Source organism: Spea bombifrons, chromosome 4 (assembly GCF_027358695.1).
Source record: "Spea bombifrons isolate aSpeBom1 chromosome 4, aSpeBom1.2.pri, whole genome shotgun sequence".
Classification (NCBI taxonomy): domain Eukaryota; kingdom Metazoa; phylum Chordata; class Amphibia; order Anura; family Pelobatidae; genus Spea; species Spea bombifrons.
Window position 1 is genome coordinate 106,294,397 of NC_071090.1, and position 27,019 is coordinate 106,321,415.

At 48.2% G+C, this 27,019-nt stretch overlaps 1 protein-coding gene across 7 annotated transcripts; it reads left to right on the forward strand.

Annotated features, from left to right (window-relative positions):
- Window positions 1-6,089: 6,089 nt before the first annotated feature.
- Window positions 6,090-25,680, forward strand: RFX1 (regulatory factor X1). 7 transcript variants are annotated; one of them, XM_053462863.1, is made up of 20 exons: window positions 6,090-6,522; window positions 8,635-8,820; window positions 13,863-13,969; window positions 15,323-15,418; window positions 15,745-15,786; window positions 18,049-18,144; window positions 19,228-19,322; window positions 20,720-21,035; window positions 21,274-21,455; window positions 21,570-21,689; window positions 21,772-21,887; window positions 22,002-22,120; window positions 22,533-22,633; window positions 22,739-22,890; window positions 23,111-23,208; window positions 23,640-23,789; window positions 24,090-24,298; window positions 24,484-24,637; window positions 24,947-24,992; window positions 25,189-25,680. In XM_053462863.1, the coding sequence occupies exons 2-20, from the start codon at window positions 8,643-8,645 to the stop codon at window positions 25,356-25,358; spliced, it is 2,547 nt and encodes an 848-aa protein (XP_053318838.1). In that variant the 5' UTR covers window positions 6,090-6,522; window positions 8,635-8,642; the 3' UTR covers window positions 25,359-25,680. The 7 variants fall into 7 exon arrangements, with proteins under 7 accessions (XP_053318838.1, XP_053318840.1, XP_053318839.1 ...); XM_053462865.1 differs by having other exon boundaries at window positions 21,280-21,455; XM_053462864.1 differs by having other exon boundaries at window positions 6,090-6,478.
- Window positions 25,681-27,019: the final 1,339 nt, after the last annotated feature.

Genomic DNA, 27,019 nt, shown 5'->3' on the forward strand with positions numbered 1-27,019 from the left:
TTTTATTTTACCGTTATTTATCTTATACAAAATAAAAAAACATTTCAAAGAATTGGTCAGTGACATATCTACCATTGGGGGCCGCTCTAGCTGCCTCTCTCTATCTGGCTGGCGTCCCAAGTATGACATGCGGGTATATGATGTCATATTCCGGCACACCGTGTCCTAAAGCATGTAACACCGTTAAATACAGGCTACGGGGCATTCAGCATTCATTTTCATCTGCCACCCGGTCACCCGGTCCTCCAATTTGACCAAATCTTGCAGGGTAGTGATATCTAAGACTATTCCACATCAGGCTCACAGGTCTGTAGTTAGCTGGCCTTAGATTTGTATCCCTTTTTTGAATATCGGTAACACTTCTGCTTTACGCCAATCTTTTATGTCATCGATGTATTTTAAAAAAAAGGAGGGGTTGCCTTGCTGCCCCTTCCTATACATTGCTCATTATTTTCTTTAACCGTTCTAATTGCCCTTTTGCCATTTTTATTTGCACCTTTGAATTTTGTAAATCGCATTGCTGATCCCTTTAATGCAAAATCAATTAGCCCCAGGTATGCTCTTAAACTCTCGAAAAACAATCAAAAACACAAACTATAGGCAGATTTACTACTTTTCCAGCTTTTTGCATAAACTTATTATTGTGACAATTCCCTTTCAAATACGACAAGGTAGGTGGCACTGAAACTCAACAATTTAGGTTATCATTAGATACAAACATGGCCGGAACAGATATTATTATTTATTATTCTCTAATAAAGCGCCATCATATTCCTCAGCGCTGTAGAATGGGTATGGAACAGGTTATGGAATTTGGAATTGGAAAAGTTTTGATATATACATTTTTCATGCTAAACTTTTAGGAAATGTATACTTTCTGTTAAATCTTTTTGTTGTTGGTGGCATTAAAAGAAAAGCAAGAAGTGTGACGTTGAACCACACGCAAAAACGCACATTAATGCACTTCACATTTGACCCATTCAACACATTTGTATCTTTTGATCTATACATTTGCTAATGATCAAGCAAGCCATTTCCAAGCATTTTAGGTTTATGGGAACGTGTAATGTTGCAGATTCTACAAATAGTTAATTTTGGTTTTAATTGAATGTAAATGAAAAGGTAAAAGGAGACCATGGCCACTGGTTTAACCCATAGTACACATAAAAGCACGCAACGATTGCGCGTACAGCTCCTTCTACACTCAATCAGCCCCCGGCTATATCTATGGTATAATTTTACGAGAATGCTATCACATCCACAGTGACTGATAGATACACAGATCCAGTTTTGTGGACACGCGCATCGTAACACACACATCCATATGCATACCGACCGCCTGAACTTTTGTTAATCTGTATTTCATTAGCTTGTCTCTTGGCGACACGGGTCCTTTTGTTCAGTATAATGTCACGGCGTGAGCGATAGCATCGAACAGCCTCCGATAGCTTCCTCGGCTCGCACCTCATCGCCCTAACATTTTAATAACAAAAGGCCCCGTCTGTCACCGCTGGGATCATATCTGTGACACGGTAACCCCCACGCGCCGAGGGACATTCAGCCGGGATGCATAGCACAGTACGCGTGCGCACGCAGGTCCTCGCGGACGATACGGAATACGAAGGAGTTTGGTTCAGTTGTTTGTGCATCAAAAATTATCATACAGAAATTGTTTTTCTTTACATATTTAGAAAAACAATTTCTCAATAGGGTGAGAACCTACTCTCACCTCCTATATAGCGGGCACACAAAGCAGTTTATACTGGCGGGTGAGCTTAATTATGCTTTGGCCAATTCATATAACCAAAACCTCTCATTTATATTATGTTTATATATTTGTTGCCAGCTTTATTAGGGTGCGAAGCGCAGGCAGTTTGTGTTTTTTGTATACATTGTACAGGCAATTCACTGTATTTGCAGCATGCTTACACCTGTTTGGCCTCATATTACATGTTTGTATGATTTGAGCCTGAGACTTTTTCCCTATAACACTGTAAGCGTGTTTTATAGATTGAAATGACACATGCTTATTGTGTCTATCAGCAGCTGTGCTAGGTTCCTCCCTGGGTTATTTCCCCCTATTGTTTGTGGTTGATTAGTTCAGACAGTCTTTGCGCAGGCGGAGGGGAGGGGGGGTTAGTTCAAATTATTATTATTTATTGTTTTATATAGCGCCATCAAATTCCATAGCGCTGTACAATGGGTAGATAGGACATAACAAGTAGTATGTACAGACATCTGCTATATGACCAAAACTATGCCCATTCAGCCAAAAGAGACATGAAGGCCCAGCTCACATTCAGGGCTCTAAGTCATTGTTGAATTCAGTTAGGACTCTGCGCGGCCACTTGAGCTCCTCCACACCAAACTCATTCGAGTTAATTTGTGTGCTGTGGGTCGCAGTCATGCTGGAATAGAAAAGCAGGGCCGGCCCAAGGCAAAATGCCGCCTGGGGCGAATTTTAAAATGCCGCACCCCCCCCCCCTGTACTTACCTTTCAGCAGTCCTGCGGCGAGTCTCCCTGTTCGGTCTCGGTGCCGGCTTATAATGCTGAGCGCCGGAAATCTTTCAGCACTCAGCATTACAAGCCGGCACCGAGACCGAACAGGGAGACTCGCCGCAGAGGAGAGAGAGAGGGGCGCCGAGCGGGTACTGACAGCTTGTTAAGGTGAAAACCACTCGGCGCCCCTTTCTCTCTTTCGCTTTAAAAAAAATAAAAAAAAAAAAAAAGGGCTTGGGACGGCGAAGTGCCGCCCCTTCAAAAGTGCCGCCTGGAGCGGTTGCCCCACTCGGCTCCATTGTCGGGCCGGCCCTGTAGAAAATGGTCTTCCCTAAACTGTTCCCACAACGTTAAATCGCATAAACTGTCTTGGTATGCTGAAGCGTTACGATTTCCCTTCACTGGAAGTAAGGGGCCCAACCATTATCTCTCCTTCACCAAACTTTTCAGCAGGCACTATGCTTTCCGGTAGGTAGCGTTCTCCTGGCATCCGCCAAACCCAGATTCGCCCATCAGACTTCCGGATAGCGAAGGGTGATTTATCACTCCAGAGAACTCGCTTCCGCTGCTCCAGAGTTCTTTACACGACTCACCTGATGCTTGGCATTGTCTTGCGTGCAGCTGCCTGGCCATGGAAAAGCATTTCGTAAAGCTGCTGACGCACAGATGTCGCTTCCGGACACATTTTGTTAACTCTATAGCGAGTGATGCTGCAGAAGACAGGCGACTTTTTAAGCCCCCATCTGTGACTGCGCATGTTCTACGTGAGCTACTGTTACGCCTAGACGCTGCCACTTCACAGTAATATCTCTTACAGCGAACCGGGGCAGATCTAGCGGGGGGAGAAATGTCACAAACTGTCTGCAAAAGTGGCATTGTACGCTGCCTATGTGCTGTTAGCAACGGGTCCGGCCAAAACACCTAAACTAAATAACGACGGTCATATACCTGGAAACACGGAGTTTTACTTGGAGGCTCCCGTTCACTCTGCGGAGTTTGGAAACAAGACCAGGGAGAAAGGAGACAAGAAAAGGGCAAAGTAAAGGAGAGAAGAGCGAAGGAGGAAAAACTTTGAACGGTCTGGGAGAGATAATATTTAGACAATTATAAAAAATTATATATATAAAAAATATATAAAAATATTATTTAAAAAAAAAAGGAAAACAGGCTCCAAGTTGCAGCGTTTCTGACAACGTACGTCAGGCTATTCTTTCCACAGAGAGAACTGCGGGTCATCTCCACCGTCTACAAATCTCGAGCACACGTAGGACTTGAAATCGTAGCCTTCGCTTCCTCTTGCACATTACCTCGACCCTGCGCGGAAATCGCTCTGTAATTGAAGTGGTAAATGGTGAACAGGCTAATAAATGAAGCTTCAAACGCCACTTACTACAGTCATTTTCACAACTCGACCACAATGTATTGGGTAATACTCCTATTCTCATTTGCACATGTTTTTGAGAAGAAAAAAAAAAGTGGGGTTTTTTTTTCTGAAATTGTCTTAGATTTCTTTGTAACGAACTTTGTGGTCTATTTATGCAACTTAAGGCATTTGAAGGATAATGAATAGAGTGCATTTGTACAATTCAATTTCTAACTCATACACTGAGAAAACAGGGTTTTGGGTCACAAAGAGGGGGCCGTGCCACCTAAGGCGGAACCCTTTGGAGATGCAATACAATGGATGGCACATATGCCCCGCACTTGCTTCTTCCTCCTAGACCATCACAGAAAGTACTTCCTACTGCAGCCATCCTTATTTATGTCTATGTAGGTATATACACTTCAATTTATACAGCACTAACATAGAAAGTGACGACAGAAAACTAGCATTCGGCCCGTCTGGTCTGCCCAACCTCTTAATTATTTCCTTAGTCCCTGGCCTTATCGTATATCTAGCTTAGCCTTATGCCTATCCCATGCTTGCTTAAACTCCATCACTGTATTAACATCTACCACTTCTGCTGGAAGGCTATTCCATGCATCCACTGCCCTCTCAGTAAAGTAATATTCCCCCGTATTACTTTTAAACCTTTGCCCCTCCAGTTTAAGACTACGTCCTCTTGTTTTGGTAGTATTTCTCCTTTTACATAAACGTTCTTCCTGTATCGTGTTGACTCCCTTTAAGTATTCTATCGTCTCCCCCGTCTGTCACGTCTTTCTTCCAGGCTGTATACGTTAAGATCTTTTAACCCTTCCTGCTAAGTTTTATCAAGCCATGAACAGTTGTACTTTGCGGGTTACAGTTTATGATACAATGAATGAATGAATGAATGAAGCTGTATCGCCCTTGGTCTGAGTAGAACCTAGCGGTGGAGGATTTGTGCAACCACAACAACCACAGCCCCATCCCTCTACGTTTGAGCCCCTGTGCAGCGTGACCACCGGAACTCTAGTTCCTTCTCTAGTGTGAACCTAAGCTAAGGGGGCAAACCTAACTCGGGCTAAAAGGCCTTGGAGGGCTGAGACCATGCAGGCTTAAAAGAAACAGCCAAGGTCAAAACAGATTGGACCAATGGCAGCAAAGTACAAGACGATGGTCACCAAAACGGCACCAAGATGCTAAATGCTGGACGAGGCCATGACACCGTGATGTTGGACCCTGCGCAGAACGCCGTCATGCGGCACCATAAAAGATGCCAGACAGTGACATCCACAGGATCCTGCCAAAGCAGGGACGCAATCTCAGGGCGGGGGAGCAGCTGGTTTTAAGGCCCTGACATTAACTAGAAGAACGAAGGGACGTACAGATACAGTCAATAGAATATTTGCTTAATTCTTGAGCAAACCTTCAACTCTGGCCAACGTCGGCCGCCGCCAGCAACCTTAAAGAGGAGCTACACTTAAAATAAACTCTGCAGCATTAACTAACCCCAACGGTAAGGTTACCGGGTGTCTTGTTTGATTACGCCATAGCGTGGAGGGTATTTCCCGTGGTTGACGCGGGGGTTACCACCAAATACCTCTAAAAACAGCAAGCACTGGTGGTCTTAGTGCCGACGTCACCCGATAAACGGCGGCCATTCAGCTCCCATAGTATATCAGTCGGTGTTCATACACCGTTACGTGGTAACAGCTCCGTCTGGGTCTCCAGCTTCGAATGAATGGCGCCCATGGAACGCACGACTCAGAGCTACAACACGAACCATTTCCATGGTGATTGCGCCACATGTACCACTTTATTTGTTTCTGGTATATTATATTCATATATCATCAGGCTTGTTTTCTATAGGAATCACAACTCCCAAAAATCTATGAGGCGAGAGCAACAATTCAGTCACAATACACGTCACCGTATGGGTAGGACTGCGCATTAACAGTGCATGGCGACACAGAACCAACGTATATTACTAATAGGAAACTACAACTCCCAGACTGCCCTGTGCCATGCAGTGCGCAGCATCCACCGAAGCGTCACACACCTAACTGACAGCTACTCTCGCACAATCAACAGCTGACAGGAATCCATCGCCAGCCAATCACAGCCCACAAAAGGAGAAACGGTTTCCATGGACTCGCTCCGGGTGGGACAAGCAAGACAGGCGACCTATTATAGCAATCCTGTGTTTGAACGACAGTGAACTCGACCAATCAGTAACGGCCGAGCCCTAACTGTCCTCGTCTACTCTTTTGATAAGCGTTCCGTTTTACTAATCCGGCCCAACCGCTGCAGTGATTGATATTTCTGCTGTCCAATCGCACACTTATTGCGCCTAGGTTCTGATGACGACAGGAGGGAAGGGGGAGGGTCGGTAGCAACAGTTGCCCGGGTGAGGGACGGAGCGGCCATAGCCACGGTAGTCGTGGCGACAAGAACCCCGGCAACGGGAATCAACAACAACAACCGCCGTCAGCTCGTTCCCCGGTTCACCCCCACCTTGCACACCCCCATATTCCGTTACAAGCAGGTTGGGACTCGATCCCCTGACCACCGGACACTCCCAGGGATCTGGCGCTGAAGTGAAGCCGCGTCTCTCCGTGAGTGCGCAGAGGCGAGACACTGACAGGCGAGCGGGTGGCGGGTATGTGCAGTATATTATGATTAAACCAGGAAGCGGGCAACACTCGATACTAATGACGACGTCAACGGAATTTTTCGCCACCCCCCTACCCTTTATAAAATGGCGGCGCCTGCTGCGAGCGGGAGAGGGGAGCAGGCCGCGCGTCGCTATGGTAACCTGAGAAGGGAGGCGGAGGAACAGTCGCTATAGAAACCAGTCCCGTCGGACGCTTATTGGTTGGGGTTTTAATGGAAGGGGCAAGTGCCCGGGCATACCAATTGGGAATAAAGTTCAAGGGGGTGTGGGAGAAACCAAGATAGCTCTCTTTGCAGAAACGTGTACATTTGTGTTTGAAATGATATATATTATATACAGTATTATTATTATTATTATATATATATATATGAATCTACAGTAATCTGAGCTTTCCCTTACATTGCTGTATAGTGGTTTTTAGGTCAGATATTAAAGTTGATAGAAACCCCGGAGACTCAGGGGTTTTGCCCCAGTATCAGGGTGAAGGGGCAGATCAGGGTCACACAGACTAGATCCTACTCCTTCCTCTTCTACAGGCTGTTATCATACCCAAGACAGTTCTAGCTTTTGCTTCCAGTGTGTTATGGTTGATATCCCTGCTTGAATGCAGGTGACTCAATTAAGTGTATCTTCAAATAATGACAAATCAGGGTTTCCATGACGGCCGGTATTGGAGCCGTTTGGGTAACACGTTAGACGAGATACTACATACAATCTTCACGAAGGGCAATTAAACGGTTAATATTTCCAGAATCTCGGGGTCAGCTGACTTAATGCATGAGAGGGCCGGTAGACAGAAAAGTGACTAAAGAAGGCTATAGGTGAAGCCGGTGGGCTTGTCGGAGAGATCATGTGGCGCTGGGGGCTAGTAATTGTCACATGCTGGGCGGCCTAATAAAGCAGAATGTCGTGAACTTACCTGACAACCCTCTGATGTCATGGGAAGTCCTCTGACATCACAAGAATAAACAAAAACCTTACTAGGATGAGGTCAAAAAGATGAATCAAAGGGTTAAATGTTTATCAATTATAAGATCCCACCTACCCCCCTATGCTATAAAACGACTCCAAGAACAGTCATTGTGGAGAGGTGAAGGGGTATCAGGATGGGGGGTCCGCTCCTGTGGGCATTGGAAGTAATATAAAGGCAGTGCGGTACTTTATGAGCTGTAAGATCATAGCTGTCACCGTATACTCACAGGGCAGTAGACAGGTGGAACAGCTTCCCAGCAGAAGTGTTAGAGGCTAATGCAGTGATATATTATAGCATCGCTATACATTAAAATCAATACATTACATCCCATTTACACATTTCATCTTTAATAGACAGCTATAGGGCTGTATGCTTACAGAGAAAGAGAATCCGCCAGCAGATCGGCCTCCTGCATGTTTAAATCCCCTCAATGTATTACCGTCTACCACTTCTGCTGGGAAGCTGTTCCACTCATCTACCACCCTCTCAGTCGAGTAAAACTTCCTTACATTTAATCTCAGCCTCTGACCCTCTAGGTTTAGATTACGGTCTCTTGTTGTAACGTCTCTCCTCATTTGCAATAAACGTCCCTCCTGTGTTTAAATGCCCCCCACCCCCATCTCTTCTCTTCTTCCCTCCAAGCCGGACTTAGTGAGATCCTGTACTGCATATAATGCGATACCTTAAACGTAATATACAGTCTTTAATCCCACAGAACTGTTCATTTCCTCTACAATATATATATATTCAAAAACATAGCCCTGTATTTACCATCTGCATGGTTATTCCTCCCCATTAACTTATATTTCCTGCTATCGCTTGCTCCTGATTGTTCCTGATTGTTGTTGATTGGTTCAGGCAGCCTTATTAAAGGCGGGGGGAGGGTAGGAATATAAGTTTAGAACAGGAAACTGATTGCATACGTTTAGTTACACCGCAAAATGTCACATGATGGAAACGTTTAATTATCTCTAAAGCGATAACACAAAGCACACGCAATAGAAACACACGTGTTAGACAATAGACATGTATGTAAGTGATGCAGAATGCAGATGATGCGATAGCTCTGTGTGATGTCATAATTCAACATATTAACCTTGCTCCATCTCTGTGGGCCCCCCCAGCACCCAAGATGGCTACCCAGGCCTACGTGACGGAACTCCAGTCAACCCCGCCGGCGTCGGCACAGGCTGCTCCCCAGCAATATGTAGCCGAGCTGCAGGTGGCGCCACAGACCCCCACCCCGACTCCCCAACCCGGGGCTCCGCAGACCCCGGCCCCTCAGCAGTACATTGTGGTGACCGTGTCAGGTGAGTGACCGCGGCATGCGCGACAGACGACCCCATGTACAAATTCTTACTCCGGTACCGACCCGGCGTGTGGGAGAACAGAATTCTGCTTTAACCCCTTAACGACAATCCACGTACATGTACGGGGTTGCCGTGCAACGGGTTAACGACAATGCCCGTACATGTACGGGCTGCCGTTAAACAGCTGCATCGCCGCGATCGCGGCGTTTTCGCCGCGATCGGCGGCTTTGCAGCATCCACGGAAGCCTCCCAAGTGAGGCTGACCGTGGATCCGGGGAGGGCAGCCCTCGGCAGCCCTCCCCGGAAGAAAAATGGCCGCTGCCGCACCGATCATGAAAGATCGCGGCGGCGCCCGGCTAAAACAGCTTAGGAAGCGATCTGATTCGCTTCCTAAGCATAAATGGTGTTACTGACATGCCTCGATATCGAGGCATGTCAGTAACACTAGCCCCCGACCCCCGATCACCTTGTGATTGCTCCGAAGAGCAACCACAAGTGCCATCCTGTGAATGACGTTGCCGTCATTCACAGGATGGCATTAACAATAGATCTGAGTTCATAGAGGGTCTATCCAGACCCTCTTGTGAACTCTCGAGCTCCTCCTGCAGGTTGAATGCAGGTACTGCATCCAACCATGCAAGGTCAATGGAGCCCAGCTCACTAATGAGTGATTAGTAAAAAAAAAATAAAAAAAAAATTAAAAAAATGTTAAAAATTTTTTAAAAAAAATGTTTAAAAAAATAAAAATAATATGGTAACATGTAAAAATCCCCACTGTCACCAAAAAAAATAAAAAAAAAAATTAATAAGCAAGTCCTAAAATTCTTTATCTTTACAAAAATTCCAGCATGGAAAGAGTTAAAATATTGGCATTACAAATGCCCATAGGGTGTCTCGTATTAAAAAATGCATGAGTGGATGGGGTAAATTGAATTGGCCGGGTTCAAAGGTGTCCCAAATATGGGACATGAGGGCAGTAGGATCAGATGTCTAAATGGCCAAAAAATACACACCTCACAAAGGCGGCCTTTTACCTCCCAAATAACCCAACAAACCCATGCATGGGGGGGTATCACTGCGCTCAGGAGATGTTACTGAACACATATTGGGGTGTTGTTTGACACGGACATACACCAGGAGCGATAAATTCATACCTGAAGTACAACGTGTGTGGAAAAAAATACAAAAAAATTTACTACCATAAAGTTTCACAAAGGCTGGTGGTAAAATTAGTGCATGGAAAGGGTTAAATTACCAGCATGTGAAATACCTTGGGGTGTCTAGTTTTTAAAAATATATGACTTGATGGGGTAAATTTCATTGGCCGGCTTCAAAGATACCCGAAATGGCACATGGGGGGAAGAATTACCAGATTTGGAAAAAAAGGTTTTGAAATAGCAAAACGCTACCTGTACTTATTGCCCCATAACGTGCAGAAAAAAGCAAAAAAACATAAAAACATTGGGTATTTCTAAACTCAGGACAAATAGTAGAATCTATTTAGCAGGTTTTTTCATTCGTTTTTGCAGATGAGTAAAAGTTTTTTGTTTAAAAAGTGAGAAAAAGTAATTTTTTAACAAAAAATCCCCATATTTTATCATTTTTTTTATAGTAAATTAGATGATATGATAAAATTAATGGTATCTAAAGAAAGCCCTGTTTGTCCTGAAAAAAACAATATATAATATGTGTGGGAGCATGAAATGAGCAAGAAGAAAATCACAGCTAAACAGGAACACCGAAAAATGTTAAAATAGCCATTGTCCCACAATATACTACGAGTAAAAACCCCTATTGTCCTTAAGGGGTTAATAGAACCCTCCAGCTCCCCGGTCCATGCATGGACTCCAGTGCGTATCACTCCGTGTAAAGACTCGAGTTACACTCGGAAAGACCAGGAAAGTTCTAGTTTTTGCCCCATAAAATGTTCTCACTCTGTTATCTGATCCCCGATCTACTAGACGAACACCTCGACTCCTTATCATACTGCCTGTGGGGAAACAATAGAATGGCTCCGTCTTAATTACCCAGACGGACATGCTGACTAATGAAAGTCTATGAACTAACAGACTTCATTAGCATTGCCATAAAGCATCAGCTCAGTGTGGTGTACAGGGAAAGTCACCCAAAAGATCACATGACTGATATGCTGGGGCTTTATTACTATATACAGAATAATATGTGGGGGTTATATTACTGTATACAGCGCTGAGGGTGTTATATTACTGTATACAGCGCTGGGGGTTATATTACTGTATACAGCGCTGGGGGTTATTACTGTATACAGCGCTGGGGGTTATTACTGTATACAGCGCTGGGGGTTATATTACTGTATACAGCGCTGGGGGTTATATTACAGTATACAGCGCTGGGGGGGTTATATTACTGTATACAGCACTGGGGGTTATATTACAGTATACAGCGCTGAGGGTGTTATATTACTGTATACAGCGCTGGGGGGTTATTACTGTATATATAGCGCTGGGGGGGTTATATTACTGTATACAGTGCTGGGGGTTATATTACTGTATACAGCGCTGGGGGTTATATTACTGTATACAGCGCTGGGGGTTATATTACTGTATACAGCGCTGGGGGTTATATTACTGTATACAGCGCTGGGGGTTATATTACTGTATACAGCGCTGGGGGTTATATTACTGTATACAGCGCTGGGGGTTATATTACTGTATACAGCACTGGGGGTTAGATTACTGTATACAGCGCTGGGGGGTTATATTACTGTATACAGCGCTGGGGGGGTTATATTACTTTATACAGCGCTGGGGGGTTATATTACTGTATACAGCGCTGGGGGGTTATATTACTTTATACAGCGCTGGGGGGTTATATTACTGTATACAGCGCTGGGGGGTTATATTACTGTATACAGCGCTGGGGGGTTATATTACTGTATACAGTGCTGGGGGGTTATATTACTGTATACAGTGCTGGGGGGTTATATTACTGTATACAGCGCTGGGGGTTATATTACTGTATACAGCGCTGGGGGGTTATATTACTGCATACAGCGCTGGGGGTTATATTACTGTATACAGCGCTGGGGGGTTATATTACTGTATACAGCGCTGGGGGTTATATTACTGTATACAGCGCTGGGGGGGTATATTACTGTATACAGCGCTGGGGGTTATATTACTGTATACAGCGCTGGGGGGTTATATTACTGTATACAGCGCTGGGGGGTTATATTACTGTATACAGCGCTGGGGGTTATATTACTGTATACAGTGCTGGGGGGTTATATTACTGTATACAGCGCCGGAGGGTTATATTACTGTATACAGCGCTGGGGGTTATATTACTGTATACAGCACTGGGGGTTATATTACTGTATACAGCACTGGGGGTTATATTACTGTATACAGCGCTGGGGGGTTATATTACTGTATACAGCGCTGGGGGTTATATTACTGTATACAGCGCTGGGGGTTATATTACTGGATACAGTGCTGGGGGGGTTATATTACTGTATACAGCGCTGGGGGTTATATTACTGTATACAGCGCTGGGGGGTTATATTACTGTATACAGCGCTGGGGGTTATATTACTGTATACAGCGCTGGGGGTTATATTACTGGATACAGTGCTGGGGGGGTTATATTACTGTATACAGCGCTGGGGGTTATATTACTGTACACAGCGCTGGGGGTTATATTACTGTATACAGCGCTGGGGGGTTATTACTGTATATATAGCGCTGGGGGGTTATATTACTGTATACAGCGCTGGGGGTTATATTACTGTATACAGCGCTGGGGGGTTATTATTACTTTATACAGCGCTGGGGGGTTATATTACTGTATACAGCGCTGGGGGGTTATATTACTGTATACAGCGCTGGGGGTTATATTACTGTATACAGTGCTGGGGGTTATATTACTGTATACAGTGCAGGGGGTTATATTACTGTATACAGCACTGGGGGTTATATTACTGTATACAGCGCTGGGGGGTATATTACTGTATACAGCGCTGGGGGTTATATTACTGTATACAGCGCTGGGGGTTATATTACTGGATACAGCGCTGGGGGTTATATTACTGTATACAGCGCTGGGGGGTTATATTACTGTATACAGCGCTGGGGGGTTATATTACTGTATACAGAGCTGGGGGGTTATATTACTGTATACAGCGCTGGGGGTTATATTACTGTATACAGTGCTGGGGGTTATATTACTGTATACAGTGCAGGGGGTTATATTACTGTATACAGCACTGGGGGTTATATTACTGTATACAGCGCTGGGGGGTTATTACTTTATATTTTTGTACTGAAAAAAGCTTAATTTGATCGTCCCCCCCCGATATTATTATTTATTATTATTATTATTTATTATTATTGTTATTTATTGTTATTATTATTATTATTTATTGTTAATATATTAATTAAATGTATTTTTATTTACACATGACTCTGATATATTTATCTCTGTTCCCTTTCAGTATAAGTTCATTGATCCGTGGGATTTGCCTCCTGTTATTATTATTTTTGGTTACATGCTACTCGTTACGTCTCCCCACTGTACAGCGCTACGGAATTTGATGGCGCCATATAAATCAATAAATAATAATAATAATATATACAGCATGTAATGCAGTCTCTCTCAGACCGGTGCCCTCTTTTCCCGCAGAAACACAATAAACAGGCACTTGTGACGTATTTATGTATTTAAAGCCGCCCTCCCTGCTTGACGTCAGGTATCAGACATATTAGTAAAGAGAATTGGCTGTTCGTCATGGGAGTTGCAGTGCGGAGTAACCCCAGCTCTATTCCTTTTTTAGTCCCGGGGAGGAAGTTTTGGAGCCTCCTTCCTTTTTTTTTTTGTTAGAATCATTTGCTTGATATGCAAAAAAAGAAGTAGGTGGAGGGACTGGCGAAGGGGAAGCGGGGGTAATTGTTCGGTTGAATTTTTTGGAGGGGGGGATACAGCCCATGGAAAACATAGTGATAAAAAAAACCCACATCTCGTTCATCGTACGATCAGCTCTCTGTCTTCTGTCCCCCCCCCCACAGAAGGATCCATGAGGGCCAGCGATGGAGAACTCAGTCCTGGAGGATCCGCTGCTGCGCAGGTTGCGGTGCCAACGCAGGTGGTGCAGCAAGTGCAGGCGGCACAGCAGGTAGTGAGCGAGGGGTTAAAGTTAATACGCAGTCGGTGGGCTGGCGGTGCCATACCGGCTATGGCAGGGTGATGAGGACAGGGTTCTGCCCTCCGTGCCACGCAGTCTGTAAGCCCCCTACTGCCTTCCAATGAATAGATCAACAAGAGACCCCCGCGTTTCCACCCAGAATAGGTCTTCATCAGAGAAGCGTCCGCTCTGCTGTTCTGTCTGCTGATCCCTCCTTTGCTGATCTCTGTATTTACCCCTCTGCGTGGGGCTCCTGTCTTGTTTTCTGCGTGTTTTGCCCCAGACCCTAGCGTAACTCTTCATCACCGTGCTGCTTTTTGCCCCCATGGGCACGTCGTTCACAGGACTCCTGCCCTCGTCATAGAGCCGTATTTAGTTCTCGTTGCTTCTTGTGTTCCAAGCAGCCTTATACCTTATAAACGTACCTGCTTCCCTTATCTCGCTGCAATCAGCAGGCGGGTTTGCTGTCTAATCTTAAAGCTCCTGTTCCACTTTGTGTCTAGTATCTGTCATTTCATTCCCCCCCCAAAACCCCCTCTGCAAAGAATCTGAGCTCCTCATTAGTTATAAAGGAGTATAAATTCTGCGCAGTAGGTGGGACGGCATCTTTAATGAACCCCCCCCGCCGCCCCCCCGCCCCCCGCCTGTCTCCTCCTAACCGCAGCTCTGTGTTTTTACGCCCAGAGACTTCTAGTAGAAGCGGCCGTCCAGCCCAAGGTCGCTGCGGTGTCTGCCCTGCAGCTGGCCGGAGCAGCGATCCCCCCGCAAGTACGTCACCCACCGGCTACACCCCATCGCCCACCGCGCCCAACATCCCCATCCTCACTACAGATCCCACGCTGACATCCCTACCGATACAAGACATGAAACACGCAGAATGACCTTGCCAACGACCTTGTTGTGTTCCCTTTCCCCCTTTTTATTTGCACTCACCTTTACATTCTGTTACCCCCCATCCCCCAAAGTATCGAGCAGTTTCACAATCCGCTAACATAGAAACATCTAACGGCGGATAAGAACCATTGTACAGCGCCGCGGAATATGATGGCGCTATATAAATAAATAATAATAATAATTCTGCCCATCTCGTCTGCCTGTTTTTTCCTGACTTAATCAGTTGTTGGTCTCGTCTTAGATTCAGGAGCCGTATGCCTGTCCCATGCATGTTTAATCCCCTCACTGTATTACCCTCTACCACTTCTGCTGGGAGACTGTTCCACTTATCTACCACCTTTTCCATCTGACATGCGTTGTCCTTCCAGCCCATGCCATGTGTCGGTATCGGTATAAATTGTCGGCCTGTCGTTAACGTGGCGCCCGTCTCTTGTGTCTCCTCTCTGTTAGCGTCTGGTGGTGCAGACTACCCCGCAGGCCAGCAAGGCGGCGCAGGTCTCCCTGGCGGTGCATACCGTCCAGCAACCGGCACACTCCCCGACTGAGGTTGGTATGAGGCAAGCGAGCGGGAGGGACTGCTGCATGGGACACATGGGTGGTATTGGGAACCGTTATTACCTTGATAGATATTCCTCCCCAGTAGGTCAGCGTTGTTGGGCCAGCCAAGCCTGTCGTTTCGCCCCATTTAGTGAATCCGGCCCCCTGTGATGTCCGGTGTTCCTGTGCCTTTATGTTTTCACGTGTTTTCATCGTTTTAGTGACCCGTCACCCCCGGATCAGTATTGCGTGTTAATATTGTCGCGTGTTTTATGCTGCTGTCGGGGGGGGGGTTTATGATGATACCGGGGTATGAAGCCTCCTTTGTGTTGCAGAGCGACAGCCCAGGCCTGAGTCAGGACAAGGCGCACGGAGAGGTGGGCAACCCGCTTGTACGCTTCAGCCTGCAGACCCCCCCATCGCTTACCCGCCTGCCTGTGCAAGCAAAGCCTCTTTATTCCTTCCTCGCTCCTCTGTCCATGCAAGCCAAGCCTTCAAGGCCCTGCGAGTTACGCCTCCATCATTCCCCGACTGACCCCATGAGCTAGCATTTCTTCTACTAGTGTCTCACTCTCGGGATAAAGCTCCTCGGTTCAGCCCCCATCCTTCGCTCCGATGCCCCGGGACCTGAACCTTCCTTGCAATCTCTCTTTTTAGTGAATAGAGTCTTAACGAGGCACCCTTTGCTCTCAGCTAAACATCCGGGGCAGAGCGGACCTCGTCTCTCCTGTGACCCGAGCCTCTTCCCTATATATATATATACATACATATACATATATATCTATATATCACGCGTTCTGCCCTGTGATCTGTGTATCTTATCATCTATTCCTTTTTTCTTTGAGGAACGTCTTAATCCCCCGTAGAAGAAGACCCCCTTCTTGTCTCTCTAATCCCTGAAATCCTGACCTCCGTGTTATGGCGTAGATATCCGTAACTGTTTAGGTTCATTCCCGTATATTGGGAGCCCCGGCTGCCAGTCCAACGCGTTGTGCCTCTAGGGTGTAAAACGCCCCAATGTATTGTTCTTCTCTCCCACCCGGCACGTTTGAGCTGAGGCCCCCCTCGGACCCCTCCTCATACTCCGGTGAGCAGAGCTGTGACCATTTCAAGCACCAGCCTAATCCTAGGATGTCCTCGACCCGCACCGCCATCTTATCCCCCCGCCGGCCCTGTGATCTGCGTGAATACCGAGTGATTGTATGTCGGTAACGTGTCCGTCATAGCTCTTCACATGATGCCCCATGTTGGGATCTGAGCTGCCGTGTCCCTCCTAGATTCACCGGTCGTCACGTTGTCCTAGCTGGTGGCTGCACGAGACCACGCTGGGGTCACCACCGGTGAAACGCCGCCCTAGAGAAACCCCTCTTCCATCTTCAACCCAATTCCAACCCATATCCATCACCCTCTCTGACCAAAGAAGACCATAGTCCTTCGGTCTTTTGACTGCAGACCTAAGCATTAGTTTCCCCCAGTTTGCACGGCACCGTATTGTGAAAGCCTTGTGCGACCCCTCGGAATCCATCTCGCTTTGAACCTGAACTCGAGTTTTGGGTTTCGTTCCCGTCTTCTTCATGCTCCTGACATCTCTTGTGAAGCTCAACCTTATGGTTCTTCTCAGATGAGCTTCTGTAGGGCAGGAACCAGATCTTCCATGGCCGGCTGACTCCTGGCATCTTCCCAGCTGTTAATAAACCATGAAGTCCGCAATCCCCCCGATAGCCGCGCGGCTCAGCACCTGGAGACCCTGCTTTCTAACTTTTTTTTTGTCCATGCGCCATTTTATTTGTACCATTTTCTTAATCCTTATTTGTTCCTCATCGTCTCTGTGTTTGCTTTACGCTCTTTATTTGGAATGTGTCTGTCGTTTTTATCTGTGTGCCCCCTCCCCCCGCTGTGCCATCAGCTTCCGCTACACCTGCTTCATTTAATGAAAATGTCTACCCCGTGCCCTCGCTATTCCTCCCCACCAGACACATCCGACGATAAGCGGATGACTGCCAGACACACCAGGCTGGAACCGAGGCTCCTCCATCTCCTTTAGTAACCAAAGTTTGCTTAAAAACAAAGTTACATTTTAATCTTAAAAGTGGGTTTCAAAAACCGTGGAAGTGGTCTCCAGAACCCCCCCCCCCCCCCGCTACGATGAGGGGCAGATTATCGATGTTGAGCTTCACCTCACAGGGTTTATTCACCAAGCATGGAGGTTGTAGGAGAGTTGGACGTTGTTCCTTCCAGATGTCACCATGCGTTGTGAAGCTTGTGTGCATGACGAGGGGCCGAGTTGGCCCCGGATAGAGCATAGATGCTGTGGGGGGATTACGTGAGTTATCTCCCATAAATAGGGCCACCTGACCCTTTCTTCCCCCGGGACTGGCTCCCTTGGGTCATGATAGAGGGATAATGTGAATGTAGCCGTATGGGTCCAAGATGAAGTCTCTAGTCCAGTAGGGCCCTCAGAGGTTTTCTGGAGTCCGGGAGACATCGTGTGGCCCTTATTCCCGCTCTTTGTCTCTCGAGGACACACTCTTACTGCCCTACACCGCAACTTATTGTCCCGGCCACGCTCTCTCACGCTCACTCACGCTCTCGCTTCACGATGCCCCGTGACTCACATTTTCTTTACTCTTCCCTCTCAGTGCTCGGTGGTACAGACAACACCCCAGCCTCAAAAGTCTCCCCCTGTCCACCAGCTGACTATCCAGGGGATGCAGCACGTCCAGGGGACCCCAGAGGTACTGGCAGCGGGATGGGGGAGGGGTTCTCAGGGCAATAAGTGAGGGGTATTCTGGGTAGAGTCCTGTGGAGAAGATAAACGATGTGTATGGGGGGAAGACGATGGGATGGCATGGATGTAGCATCGCAGCACGACGTGTAGGGAGTTTTCTAGGGTGAGGGATAAACGCCCTTGGGATAAATGGTGATTATAAAAACAAAAGGTGATAGTGCTGAGGGTGTTGAGGACGGTGAGAAGGTGCCTGCCCTCCATTTAGCGAATAAACCCCGCTGTGTGCCCGGTGAATGCTTTGTGGCCAGCGTCCTTTCTGTATGGATGAATAGATCTCGATGATGTCTCGGAAGCTCTACGCTCTGTCTCTGCTGCTCTCCTTGTCAGTCTTTCTACAACGCGCCGCCTGGCCGTCTCTTCCCCTTTTCGTTCTGAGTGGTCCGCCGTGCTGTCTGTTTTGCGTCAGTCTGTCCCCGTTTTCTTTCCCCCAGCGGTCAGGCAGGCAGTTACGTTATAGAGCAGCCGCCGATCAGGAGAAGCAGTTAGAGAGGGACGTGTCCTTCCAGCACGTGGATAGCCCCGGTCCCGGCTACGTCTGCGTGTGGCCCGTGGTCCCCGGCTCGGACCCCCAGTGGCTGGATCTAGTCCACGTCGTGCCGCAGCCTCTCCTCTTACCCACCTCCCTGGTAGACAGCTCTCCGCAGAGAGTCCAAGTGCAGAAGGTCCCGCAGGTGCTGCTGTTTGACACGGCGGCCGCAGCTTTGAAAGTAGGTGACAGGGACAGAGAAGGTGACCAGGGGGAAGAGCAGGTGACAGAGACAGGAGGAGACCGGAAAACGAAAGCCAGGGTGAGCAAAAGTATTCGTACCGCGGCGTGTCTGAGAAGCAACGGGGGGGATGGAGGAGAATCGCGGCATTTGTTGGTTGACATGGTTGGTTCTCAGGCTCTGGACTACGGCAACCGTCCCCCAAACACAGACCCATAATTAGGTACGAGAGCCGTAGTTTGTGGCGTCCACGTGGTGGTAGGGGGGGACCCTGGGTATAGATACAGGGGAACATGCGCTCATGCGTGTTTGTCTCACTATAGGTCCAGCAGTTGCAGCAGGTCCCAGTACAACACGTGTACCCCGGCCAAGTTCAGTACGTCGAGGGAGGAGACGCGAGCTACACCGCAAGCACCATGTAAGCGCTGTGTGTCCGTGTTCCACTCTCCCACCCTCCTCCGGCAGCCCGTGGCCCCCGGATTGTGAGACGGCTACCATGTTAAGCGGAGGGATGAAGGTCGGCATCCGTGTGCTTGGGGCAAATTCAAGGCGTAGGAGGCTATACATGTGATTAGTCTGCGTCACAGTATACAGTGGCTACTACTATAAACTTTAACGTTCCAAGGATTCAGCCCGTGTAAGAGCAGCCGCTTTAACTTCCTGGTCCTACAATTATTCCTCCCCTTAAGTTCTCTCTCCCTTATTGTTACGTTTCTATGTGTCGATTTGTTTAGGCAGCTCATGTAAGGGCAGGATGAGGCAAAAATTGATTAGATAATGCAGGCTGTGCCACAGATCTCAGGTTCTCCGAGGGACATTTAACCCAATAAACCCCCCGGACCTGTGCAATGCGGCATTTCCCATTGGCAGATCTGCTTAAATCCGGCCCGCCGGTATAACGAGGTACGCGGGAGGTCCTGAGGCCTCTCGGGTCGGAAACGTCAGGACTATACAGTATTCCCGAAATAAAATACTTCCCCTACTTTTCAGAAACTCTTTTGTTTGGTGCTCTAGAGTTAATAAATCATTCCAAACGCGCGCCTTCCTGGTCTTCATCGGTAACCTTTCCGCGGCGCGGGATCTCATTTACCGCCACGGCCCAAAAAACTGCCAAAGATTAGATATGTCACATGATTGTCTGGATATAAAAGGTCAGTCTGTCATCGCTAATCGCTCTGTTCCTCTATAAAGGGGGTCTGTCACTTTTCCCAAATCCTGCGTTTCTAGTCCTATACGCGAAATAAACCCCGGCAAGCGTGTTTATAAATTAAATAACCGGCATGTATTAGACCCCTATGACAAGCCATTAAACCTGAATTATTATTTCTCCCCATTAAGTTATAACGCTCCCAGACTATTAAATTGTGGATTGGTTCAGGCAGCCTTTACGTAGTGCGGGCCCTGCCACAGGCTGCCACTTAGCAAATATATATATATATATAACACACACTACTACTTTTTCACAGGTGTTTTTATGGAAAACAGGGACATTTCTGGCTGTAACAATCGCAAAAGGGTTTCTAACGATCAATTAGCTGTTAAACTTAAACTTGGATCAGCGAACACAACGTGCCATTGGAACACAGGAGTGATAGGAGCGATAAAGGGCCATTGGAACACAGGAGTGATGGGAGTGATAAAGGGCCATTGGAACACAGGAGTGATGGGAGTGATAAAGGGTCATTGGTACACAGGAGTGATGGGAGTGATAAAGGGTCACAGAAAACATCCCCGACATTTGGGGTTGAGAAGAGTAGCGCGCGTACCCATACAGAGTGTGAATATATAATGAGCGTTGTGCTTCTTCCTCCCCAGCCGCTCCGGATCATACACTTACACCGAGACCCCCTTGTACAGCCAGGCCACGGGATCCACTTACTACGAGTCTCCGAGCGGTGCAGGCCAGGTCAGCTCACCCACCTCGTCTCCGGCTGTAGCCAGCAGCCCCTCTGTTCCCATGTACGTATCTGGGGGGCAGATCCTCGCCAATGCCACCCCAGCCACTGCTTCTGGGGGAACTGGAGGAGGTGGCGGAGGAACGGGATCTGGGACCTATGTGATCCAAGGTGGATTCATAATGGGCAGTTCTACTCAGTCCTACTCTCACACCACACGTGCCTCCCCTGCCACGGTGAGACTCCCCTTTTCTCTTCTCTGCCTGTGAGTTTCTTTGTGACCCCCCCTTCCCCGGCGTCTCGTCTTTCTCCAGATGGCTTCCCGTTGTGTTCCTCTAGCTCACTGATCTCTCCCTTCTCTCTGTATCGTCTGCTCCTCTCTCCATGCAATGTGTGTGTGTGTGTGTGCACCCCGGCGCAGGCTCTCACCGGCTCCGGCTCCCGCCACTGACAATGTACCCCCCTTTATGTCAGGTGCAGTGGTTGCTGGACAATTACGAGACCGCGGAAGGGGTGAGCCTCCCTCGCAGCACTCTGTATTGCCACTACCTGCTGCACTGCCAGGAGCAGAAGCTGGAACCCGTCAATGCTGCCTCCTTCGGAAAGCTCATACGGTCCGTCTTCATGGGGCTGAGGACACGCCGGCTGGGCACCAGGTACGCCTTTCCGCCAACGCTGCGTGTGACGCGGCCGATCCCTCCTCTGGGTGGTTATGGTGGGACCGTGGCACCATCTTTGTAAGTCATCTCACAGATGTTGTCCTTTTTTAGGGGGAACTCCAAATATCACTATTACGGCTTACGGATCAAAGCCAGCTCTCCGCTACTGCGCCTGATGGAGGACCAGCAGCACCTCGCCATGCGCCAGCAACCGTTCTCCCAGAAACAGAGGTAATATCATCGCGGAACCAACCCGTTCTGTTACCCGACGGCCTCTTCGTTACGGCCCGGCCTCAACTACGCATTTTCACAGGTCAAAGCCATTCCAGAAAATGGAGGGGATGAGTAACGGGGTCGCGGCCTCCCAGCAGCAGCCGTCAGGCCTGTCCGATATCAGCTCCCAGGTGCAGCAGTACCAGCAGTTTCTGGGTACGTCCGCTGGAACGGCGCGGCGGTCACAGAGCGTAGATCTCGACCCCGCGGGATTTCTCTTCCGTGGCCGTTCTCCGTGTCTTTGACGTCCGCTCGTTTTCTCGTCCGCAGATGCCACCAAGACTTTGCCAGAATTTGCAGAGATAGATCTACAAGGAAAGTCGCTCCCTGATGGAATCACCCTCGCCAACATAAAGGCCTTTCAGCTGCTGTATCGGGAGCACTGCGAGGTAACCGGTCCACGTATGGACAACATCAATGCGCTGACCTCCACCCCTGGCGTGAGAGGAACCCAACACGGTTCACCTCAGCGTAATTACCCCACGTAATGTTGGGCTTGCACTTCTAAAGCCCTCGTCTCCAAACATTGATGACATTTATTCCATTTAGAATTAGCCACCTGATCACCTAAAACCCTCAACTCCAATCACCCGAGGTGACCTCTGCTCCAGCCAAAGGAGCTTTCCATTGTAGGCCAGCGCTGGTTGCTAGACATGCCTGGTCCTGGTACTGATCACACTACGGTTAATAAAACAAACCATCGTCTAAGCGTCCACCGTATCGAAAGAAACCCCTTACTCCCAACCCTTTTCTTCTGTGATGGACCCTGAAGTCATGTCATGGCTCTCCCCTTCCTTACAGGCTATCGTGGATGTGGTGGTGAACCTGCAGTTCACGCTGGTGGAGACCCTTTGGAAAACATTCTGGCGGTTCAACCAGACCCAGCACAACGACAGCACAGTGTGAGTAACGCAACGAGAAGACATCGTAACGGGGCGGAATTATTAAAACCTATCGCTCTTATTTAAGTCTCCTCTTCTGATCTCCCGACTCCTGTGTCCACACAGCGATGACGAGGCGGAGAAGCGCTTACCCAAGGACTGTCTTGTGCTTTTGTCCAAATACGAGCCTTTACTGAAGTGGTGCCGGGACTGCGATCACCTCCTCTACCAGGGCTTAGTAGAGACCCTCATACCAGACGTTCTGCGCCCCATCCCCAGTGAGTATCTGTCATAATCTGCACAGCCTTCAGTAACCATATGGGGACTGTCCATTCGAGGGCCGCGTTGACCTGGGAACGGCCCCGAGATCATAAGTTACCCCTCATGGGGTTTTTTTTATAAAGTGAGATGAGAATTATGCCTGAGTGTAACAGACGCTGAACCCAATCAGCGGATTCACCCCGTTGTCTCACCCAACCTGCGTAAAATCTGCCTCAGGTGCCCTCACGCAAGCCATACGCAACTTTGCCAAGAGCCTGGAGAGCTGGCTAACGAGCGCCATGATGAACATCCCCGAAGAGATGGTGCGCATCAAGGTAAGGGAGAGACATGCTATTGGGGGGGGGTCTCATCATCTTGGTGAACAGCCACAATATACTAAAAATACACCCAGACATGTAGGCACCTTGACGCCATCCTAAGCTAGGTTGGTTATTATGATACAGCCTTAACTCCTTTCTTCCCTCTCTTTCTTATTTCTTCTTGTTCTCTGTGTATGAAGTATCCAAACAAATATTTCACTTTCTTCTGTCTCCCTTGTCACAGAGCCCACTTGGCACTCTGGCGAAGGAGGACCTGTATACTATATGCGGGTCCAGATAAACCCTTCTCACAGGGGCGTCTCACGCCAAGTGTTTCCCACTTTAGTGAATATACCTCTACTCTTGCCAGTTGTCTCTAACACGCCGCCAGCTTCTTGCTCTCGTGTAAACGCAGGTTCGCGACGGTCGTATCCTTGTGCCCACAGGTTGGTGCTGCAAGTGCCTTCGCCCAAACACTGCGCCGTTACACTTCGCTAAATCACCTGGCGCAGGCGGCTCGGGCCGTGCTTCAGAACACCGCACAGATCAACCAGATGCTTAGCGATCTCAACCGCGTGGACTTCACCAACGTACAGGTAAGACCCGCGCCTGGGCTCCCTCGCTCTACCGGCGGCCGCTGCGCCATCTGCTTTCCTGCAACTTAAACGCTAGGCTCCCGTCTCCTCATCACGTTCTACTCCCTTCCATGTAGAGCTTCTCCTCTTTCTCCCTCCCCGGTTGTTGGGCAACCAGGTCAGTAAAAACCCTCCTCTGGCACATTGATGGTTCTTACTATCCAAAGCCTCGCGTTTCAGCTTCATTCCTTCTCGCTCCGGCACCATTCATTCACAGCAGGGTGTCGTACATTCCCACGCACGCTCATTCCTCTCTTTTAGGAGCAGGCCTCCTGGGTCTGTCGTTGCGCGGACCGCGTGGTCCAGCGGCTGGAGCAGGATTTCAAGATGACGCTGATGCAGCAGAGCTCCCTGGAGCAATGGGCAGTCTGGCTCGACAGCGTCGTCACCCAAGTGCTCAAACCGTACCAGGGGAACCCAGGCTTCCCCAAAGCTGCCAAACTTTTTCTGCTGAAATGGTCGTTCTACAGGTGAGGAGCAGACGTTGCGTCCTTACTCATTTCATGTTCTCACCGTAAGAGAACCATTCTCTTTTAAAAGATTGTTTAAAAAGCTGCTTCTTCAGAATACCAGAACAAAATAAACCTCACAATCTGGTTTTTTTTTTTAATAAGAAATCACTTGTATTTCTGATATCTCTTCCTTCGCTTCCCAGCTCCATGGTGATCCGCGATCTGACCCTGAGAAGCGCCGCCAGCTTCGGTTCGTTCCACTTAATCCGCCTGCTGTACGATGAGTACATGTATTATCTGATCGAGCACCGCGTGGCACAGGCGCGCGGGGAGACCCCCATTGCCGTCATGGGAGAGGTGAGTGCAGGTTTTGCCCCATGGGGTGGGAGGTAAGCAGCAGATCCTATCCATGGAATATCTGAATGAGGCATGTTTAGGGAAAAAAGTATACTTTTATCCATGGGTGGGAGAAGCTTGGCCCTTTTTGGGGGGTTTATTATTAGAAATATATAGAAATAAGCAAACAATCTGTAAATTATGCCATGAGATAGAGAGCAATCTCCACTGCGATATAAAGCCAGACAATCATCGGATCCGGGATCCATTATTTCTTCAAGTCCTTGCAGGCGGTAAAACCAAGCAATACTCGTTTCTTTATCTTCACAGTTTGCCAACGCTGGGAGCTCCTTGCAGCCTATGGACCCGGATAAAGGTACGTGTGGCCCTTCCTCGTCAGTAGGGCCCGTGCTGAGCTTTTTAATTAACTTCCGATGATGCATCACAGTCCTGAGTGAGGGGTCGGCTTCAGCCATTGTTGAATTGCATGGAGATCCTTGTCCCGTAGTTTTCGGGGTCCCGTCTACGTCGAGCCGTTGACCTCTAACCTATTGCTGATTTGTCTGTTACAGATGAAGAGGAGGAAGAGGATGACGAGAGCGACGAAGAACTGACCCAGGAGCTGCCCCTGAACCCGAGTGACCCCTCCAACCCGCTGGGCTCCGATTCCCTGGAGCCGCCGGCAAAGCTGGCGCGGACCGACTCGCAGGGGATCTTTGTACAGGTTTCCCCAAACTCTTAAACCGCCCGGCTCCGGCCCGAAACCCGCACCAAAGCCTTCGCAGAACAGCAAAAATGGGGTAACCGGCGCGCTCCCCTTTAACAAAGAATGCAAAGCGCTCCGGTTCAGAACGTAACCCATCACCTCCGAAATCTAAGGAAAAGGGCTGTTAAAAGAGCATTTTATGTATATTCTATCGAGAGGAACGAGCGTGTAAATCCCGTATAAAGCTAAATGTCTGCCGTATACGTCGTCCGCCGTGGAGCCTCCACCTAAAGCTAACGCCGTGCGTGAAAAGGGCCGAAGATCGGTGTAATTCTGTATATAGCTTACTGAATGCGCCCGAACAAAACTCAGACTGCGTGTGTATATACCTCGGCGCATATAGAATCCATCCAACCTCCAGATCCCATAGAATAGGGGAAGCCGATTAACCCCGTGTGCCGCCAACATGTGACTCTTCCGCGGCATGACCGTACCGCTGCGGTTTTAGGTCCTTCTGCTGCCAAAATCCCACCCGTTACTTAATGGCAACCGCCGTAACATGTCAGACGATCCACAGCCATCTGGAGTCCACTGCCTTAACCTGACCAATCGGCGCCTGATCTCTCTCTCATGCGCACACGCTTACTTACCTTGCCCCCCTGCACCGGCGCAGGACTCCACATCTCTTCTGGTAACATGACTAATCGTTAATATATTGGATATCGTGATGTTGCTGTCGGGAGCCCGTCGGCTCCCACATAATGGCCTTACCTGTCTTGTGTGTCAATCCCGTGCTATGACTGTGCGAACCGGCAAAGGAGAAACCGTGTATTTTGTATAAACGACATATATCTATAAATCTTAGTTTTGTGTTGATATTCCGGGAAAGGATCAGGAGGAGAACCCAACGGAGGGCAGAAAGCCAACGGCAAGCTGAGACCTTTTCTAACTTTTTGTAGTATTTCTTAAACACAATAAATTTTTGCTGTGTAATGTAACCGATGGGGTTGGGTTGTTTTTTGGCTCATTGCATATATGACTCTTGGCATCTTATGTTTTTTCTTGCGCCAGTCTTATGCCAGTTCTCTATAGCAGCCAACACGCTTAAACCGATAACAGGAGCATGGAAATGATCCAGTCAGGGTGTACAGGTTGCCTAAAGTGCTACTGGCTGACACCTTGGCGGTTATATATACGGAACTGCAAGTAAATGTAAAAAGGGCAGCCCATGGCGGACAGCTGCCCCCCGCCATTCCTCTGGTGGAAAGTTTGTGTTCATTTTCAGGGGGAAAATTTCCCTCGTATTCAAACGAAATTCTGAAATCCCATTTGTTTGTGCAGTTGCCATGGAAACAAGAAATAAACACCCAGAAAAAGCTGAACACAGCATTTAAGACCAATGGATAGAAGAAAGAGGGTCAAAAATCGCTTAGAGTTGTAGGATAGCAGCAGACTGGTTACACGATCTTAATTAAATCAAAACTTCAAAAACTTCTTTGAAAGATGCAGCACGGCCATTGGGCGAGCCCTCGGCCTAATGTGGCAGGAGTGAGCTGATTGGACAAACGCAGATCAGCTCACTCAGTGTCCCTCCTCTTAGCGCAGGCAAGATTCTCCACTTAACATAGATAAAACGGCAGCAGTGGCGATGGAATGAACAAATATTTTCGCGTTGTGCGCATACATTTTTCGTCATT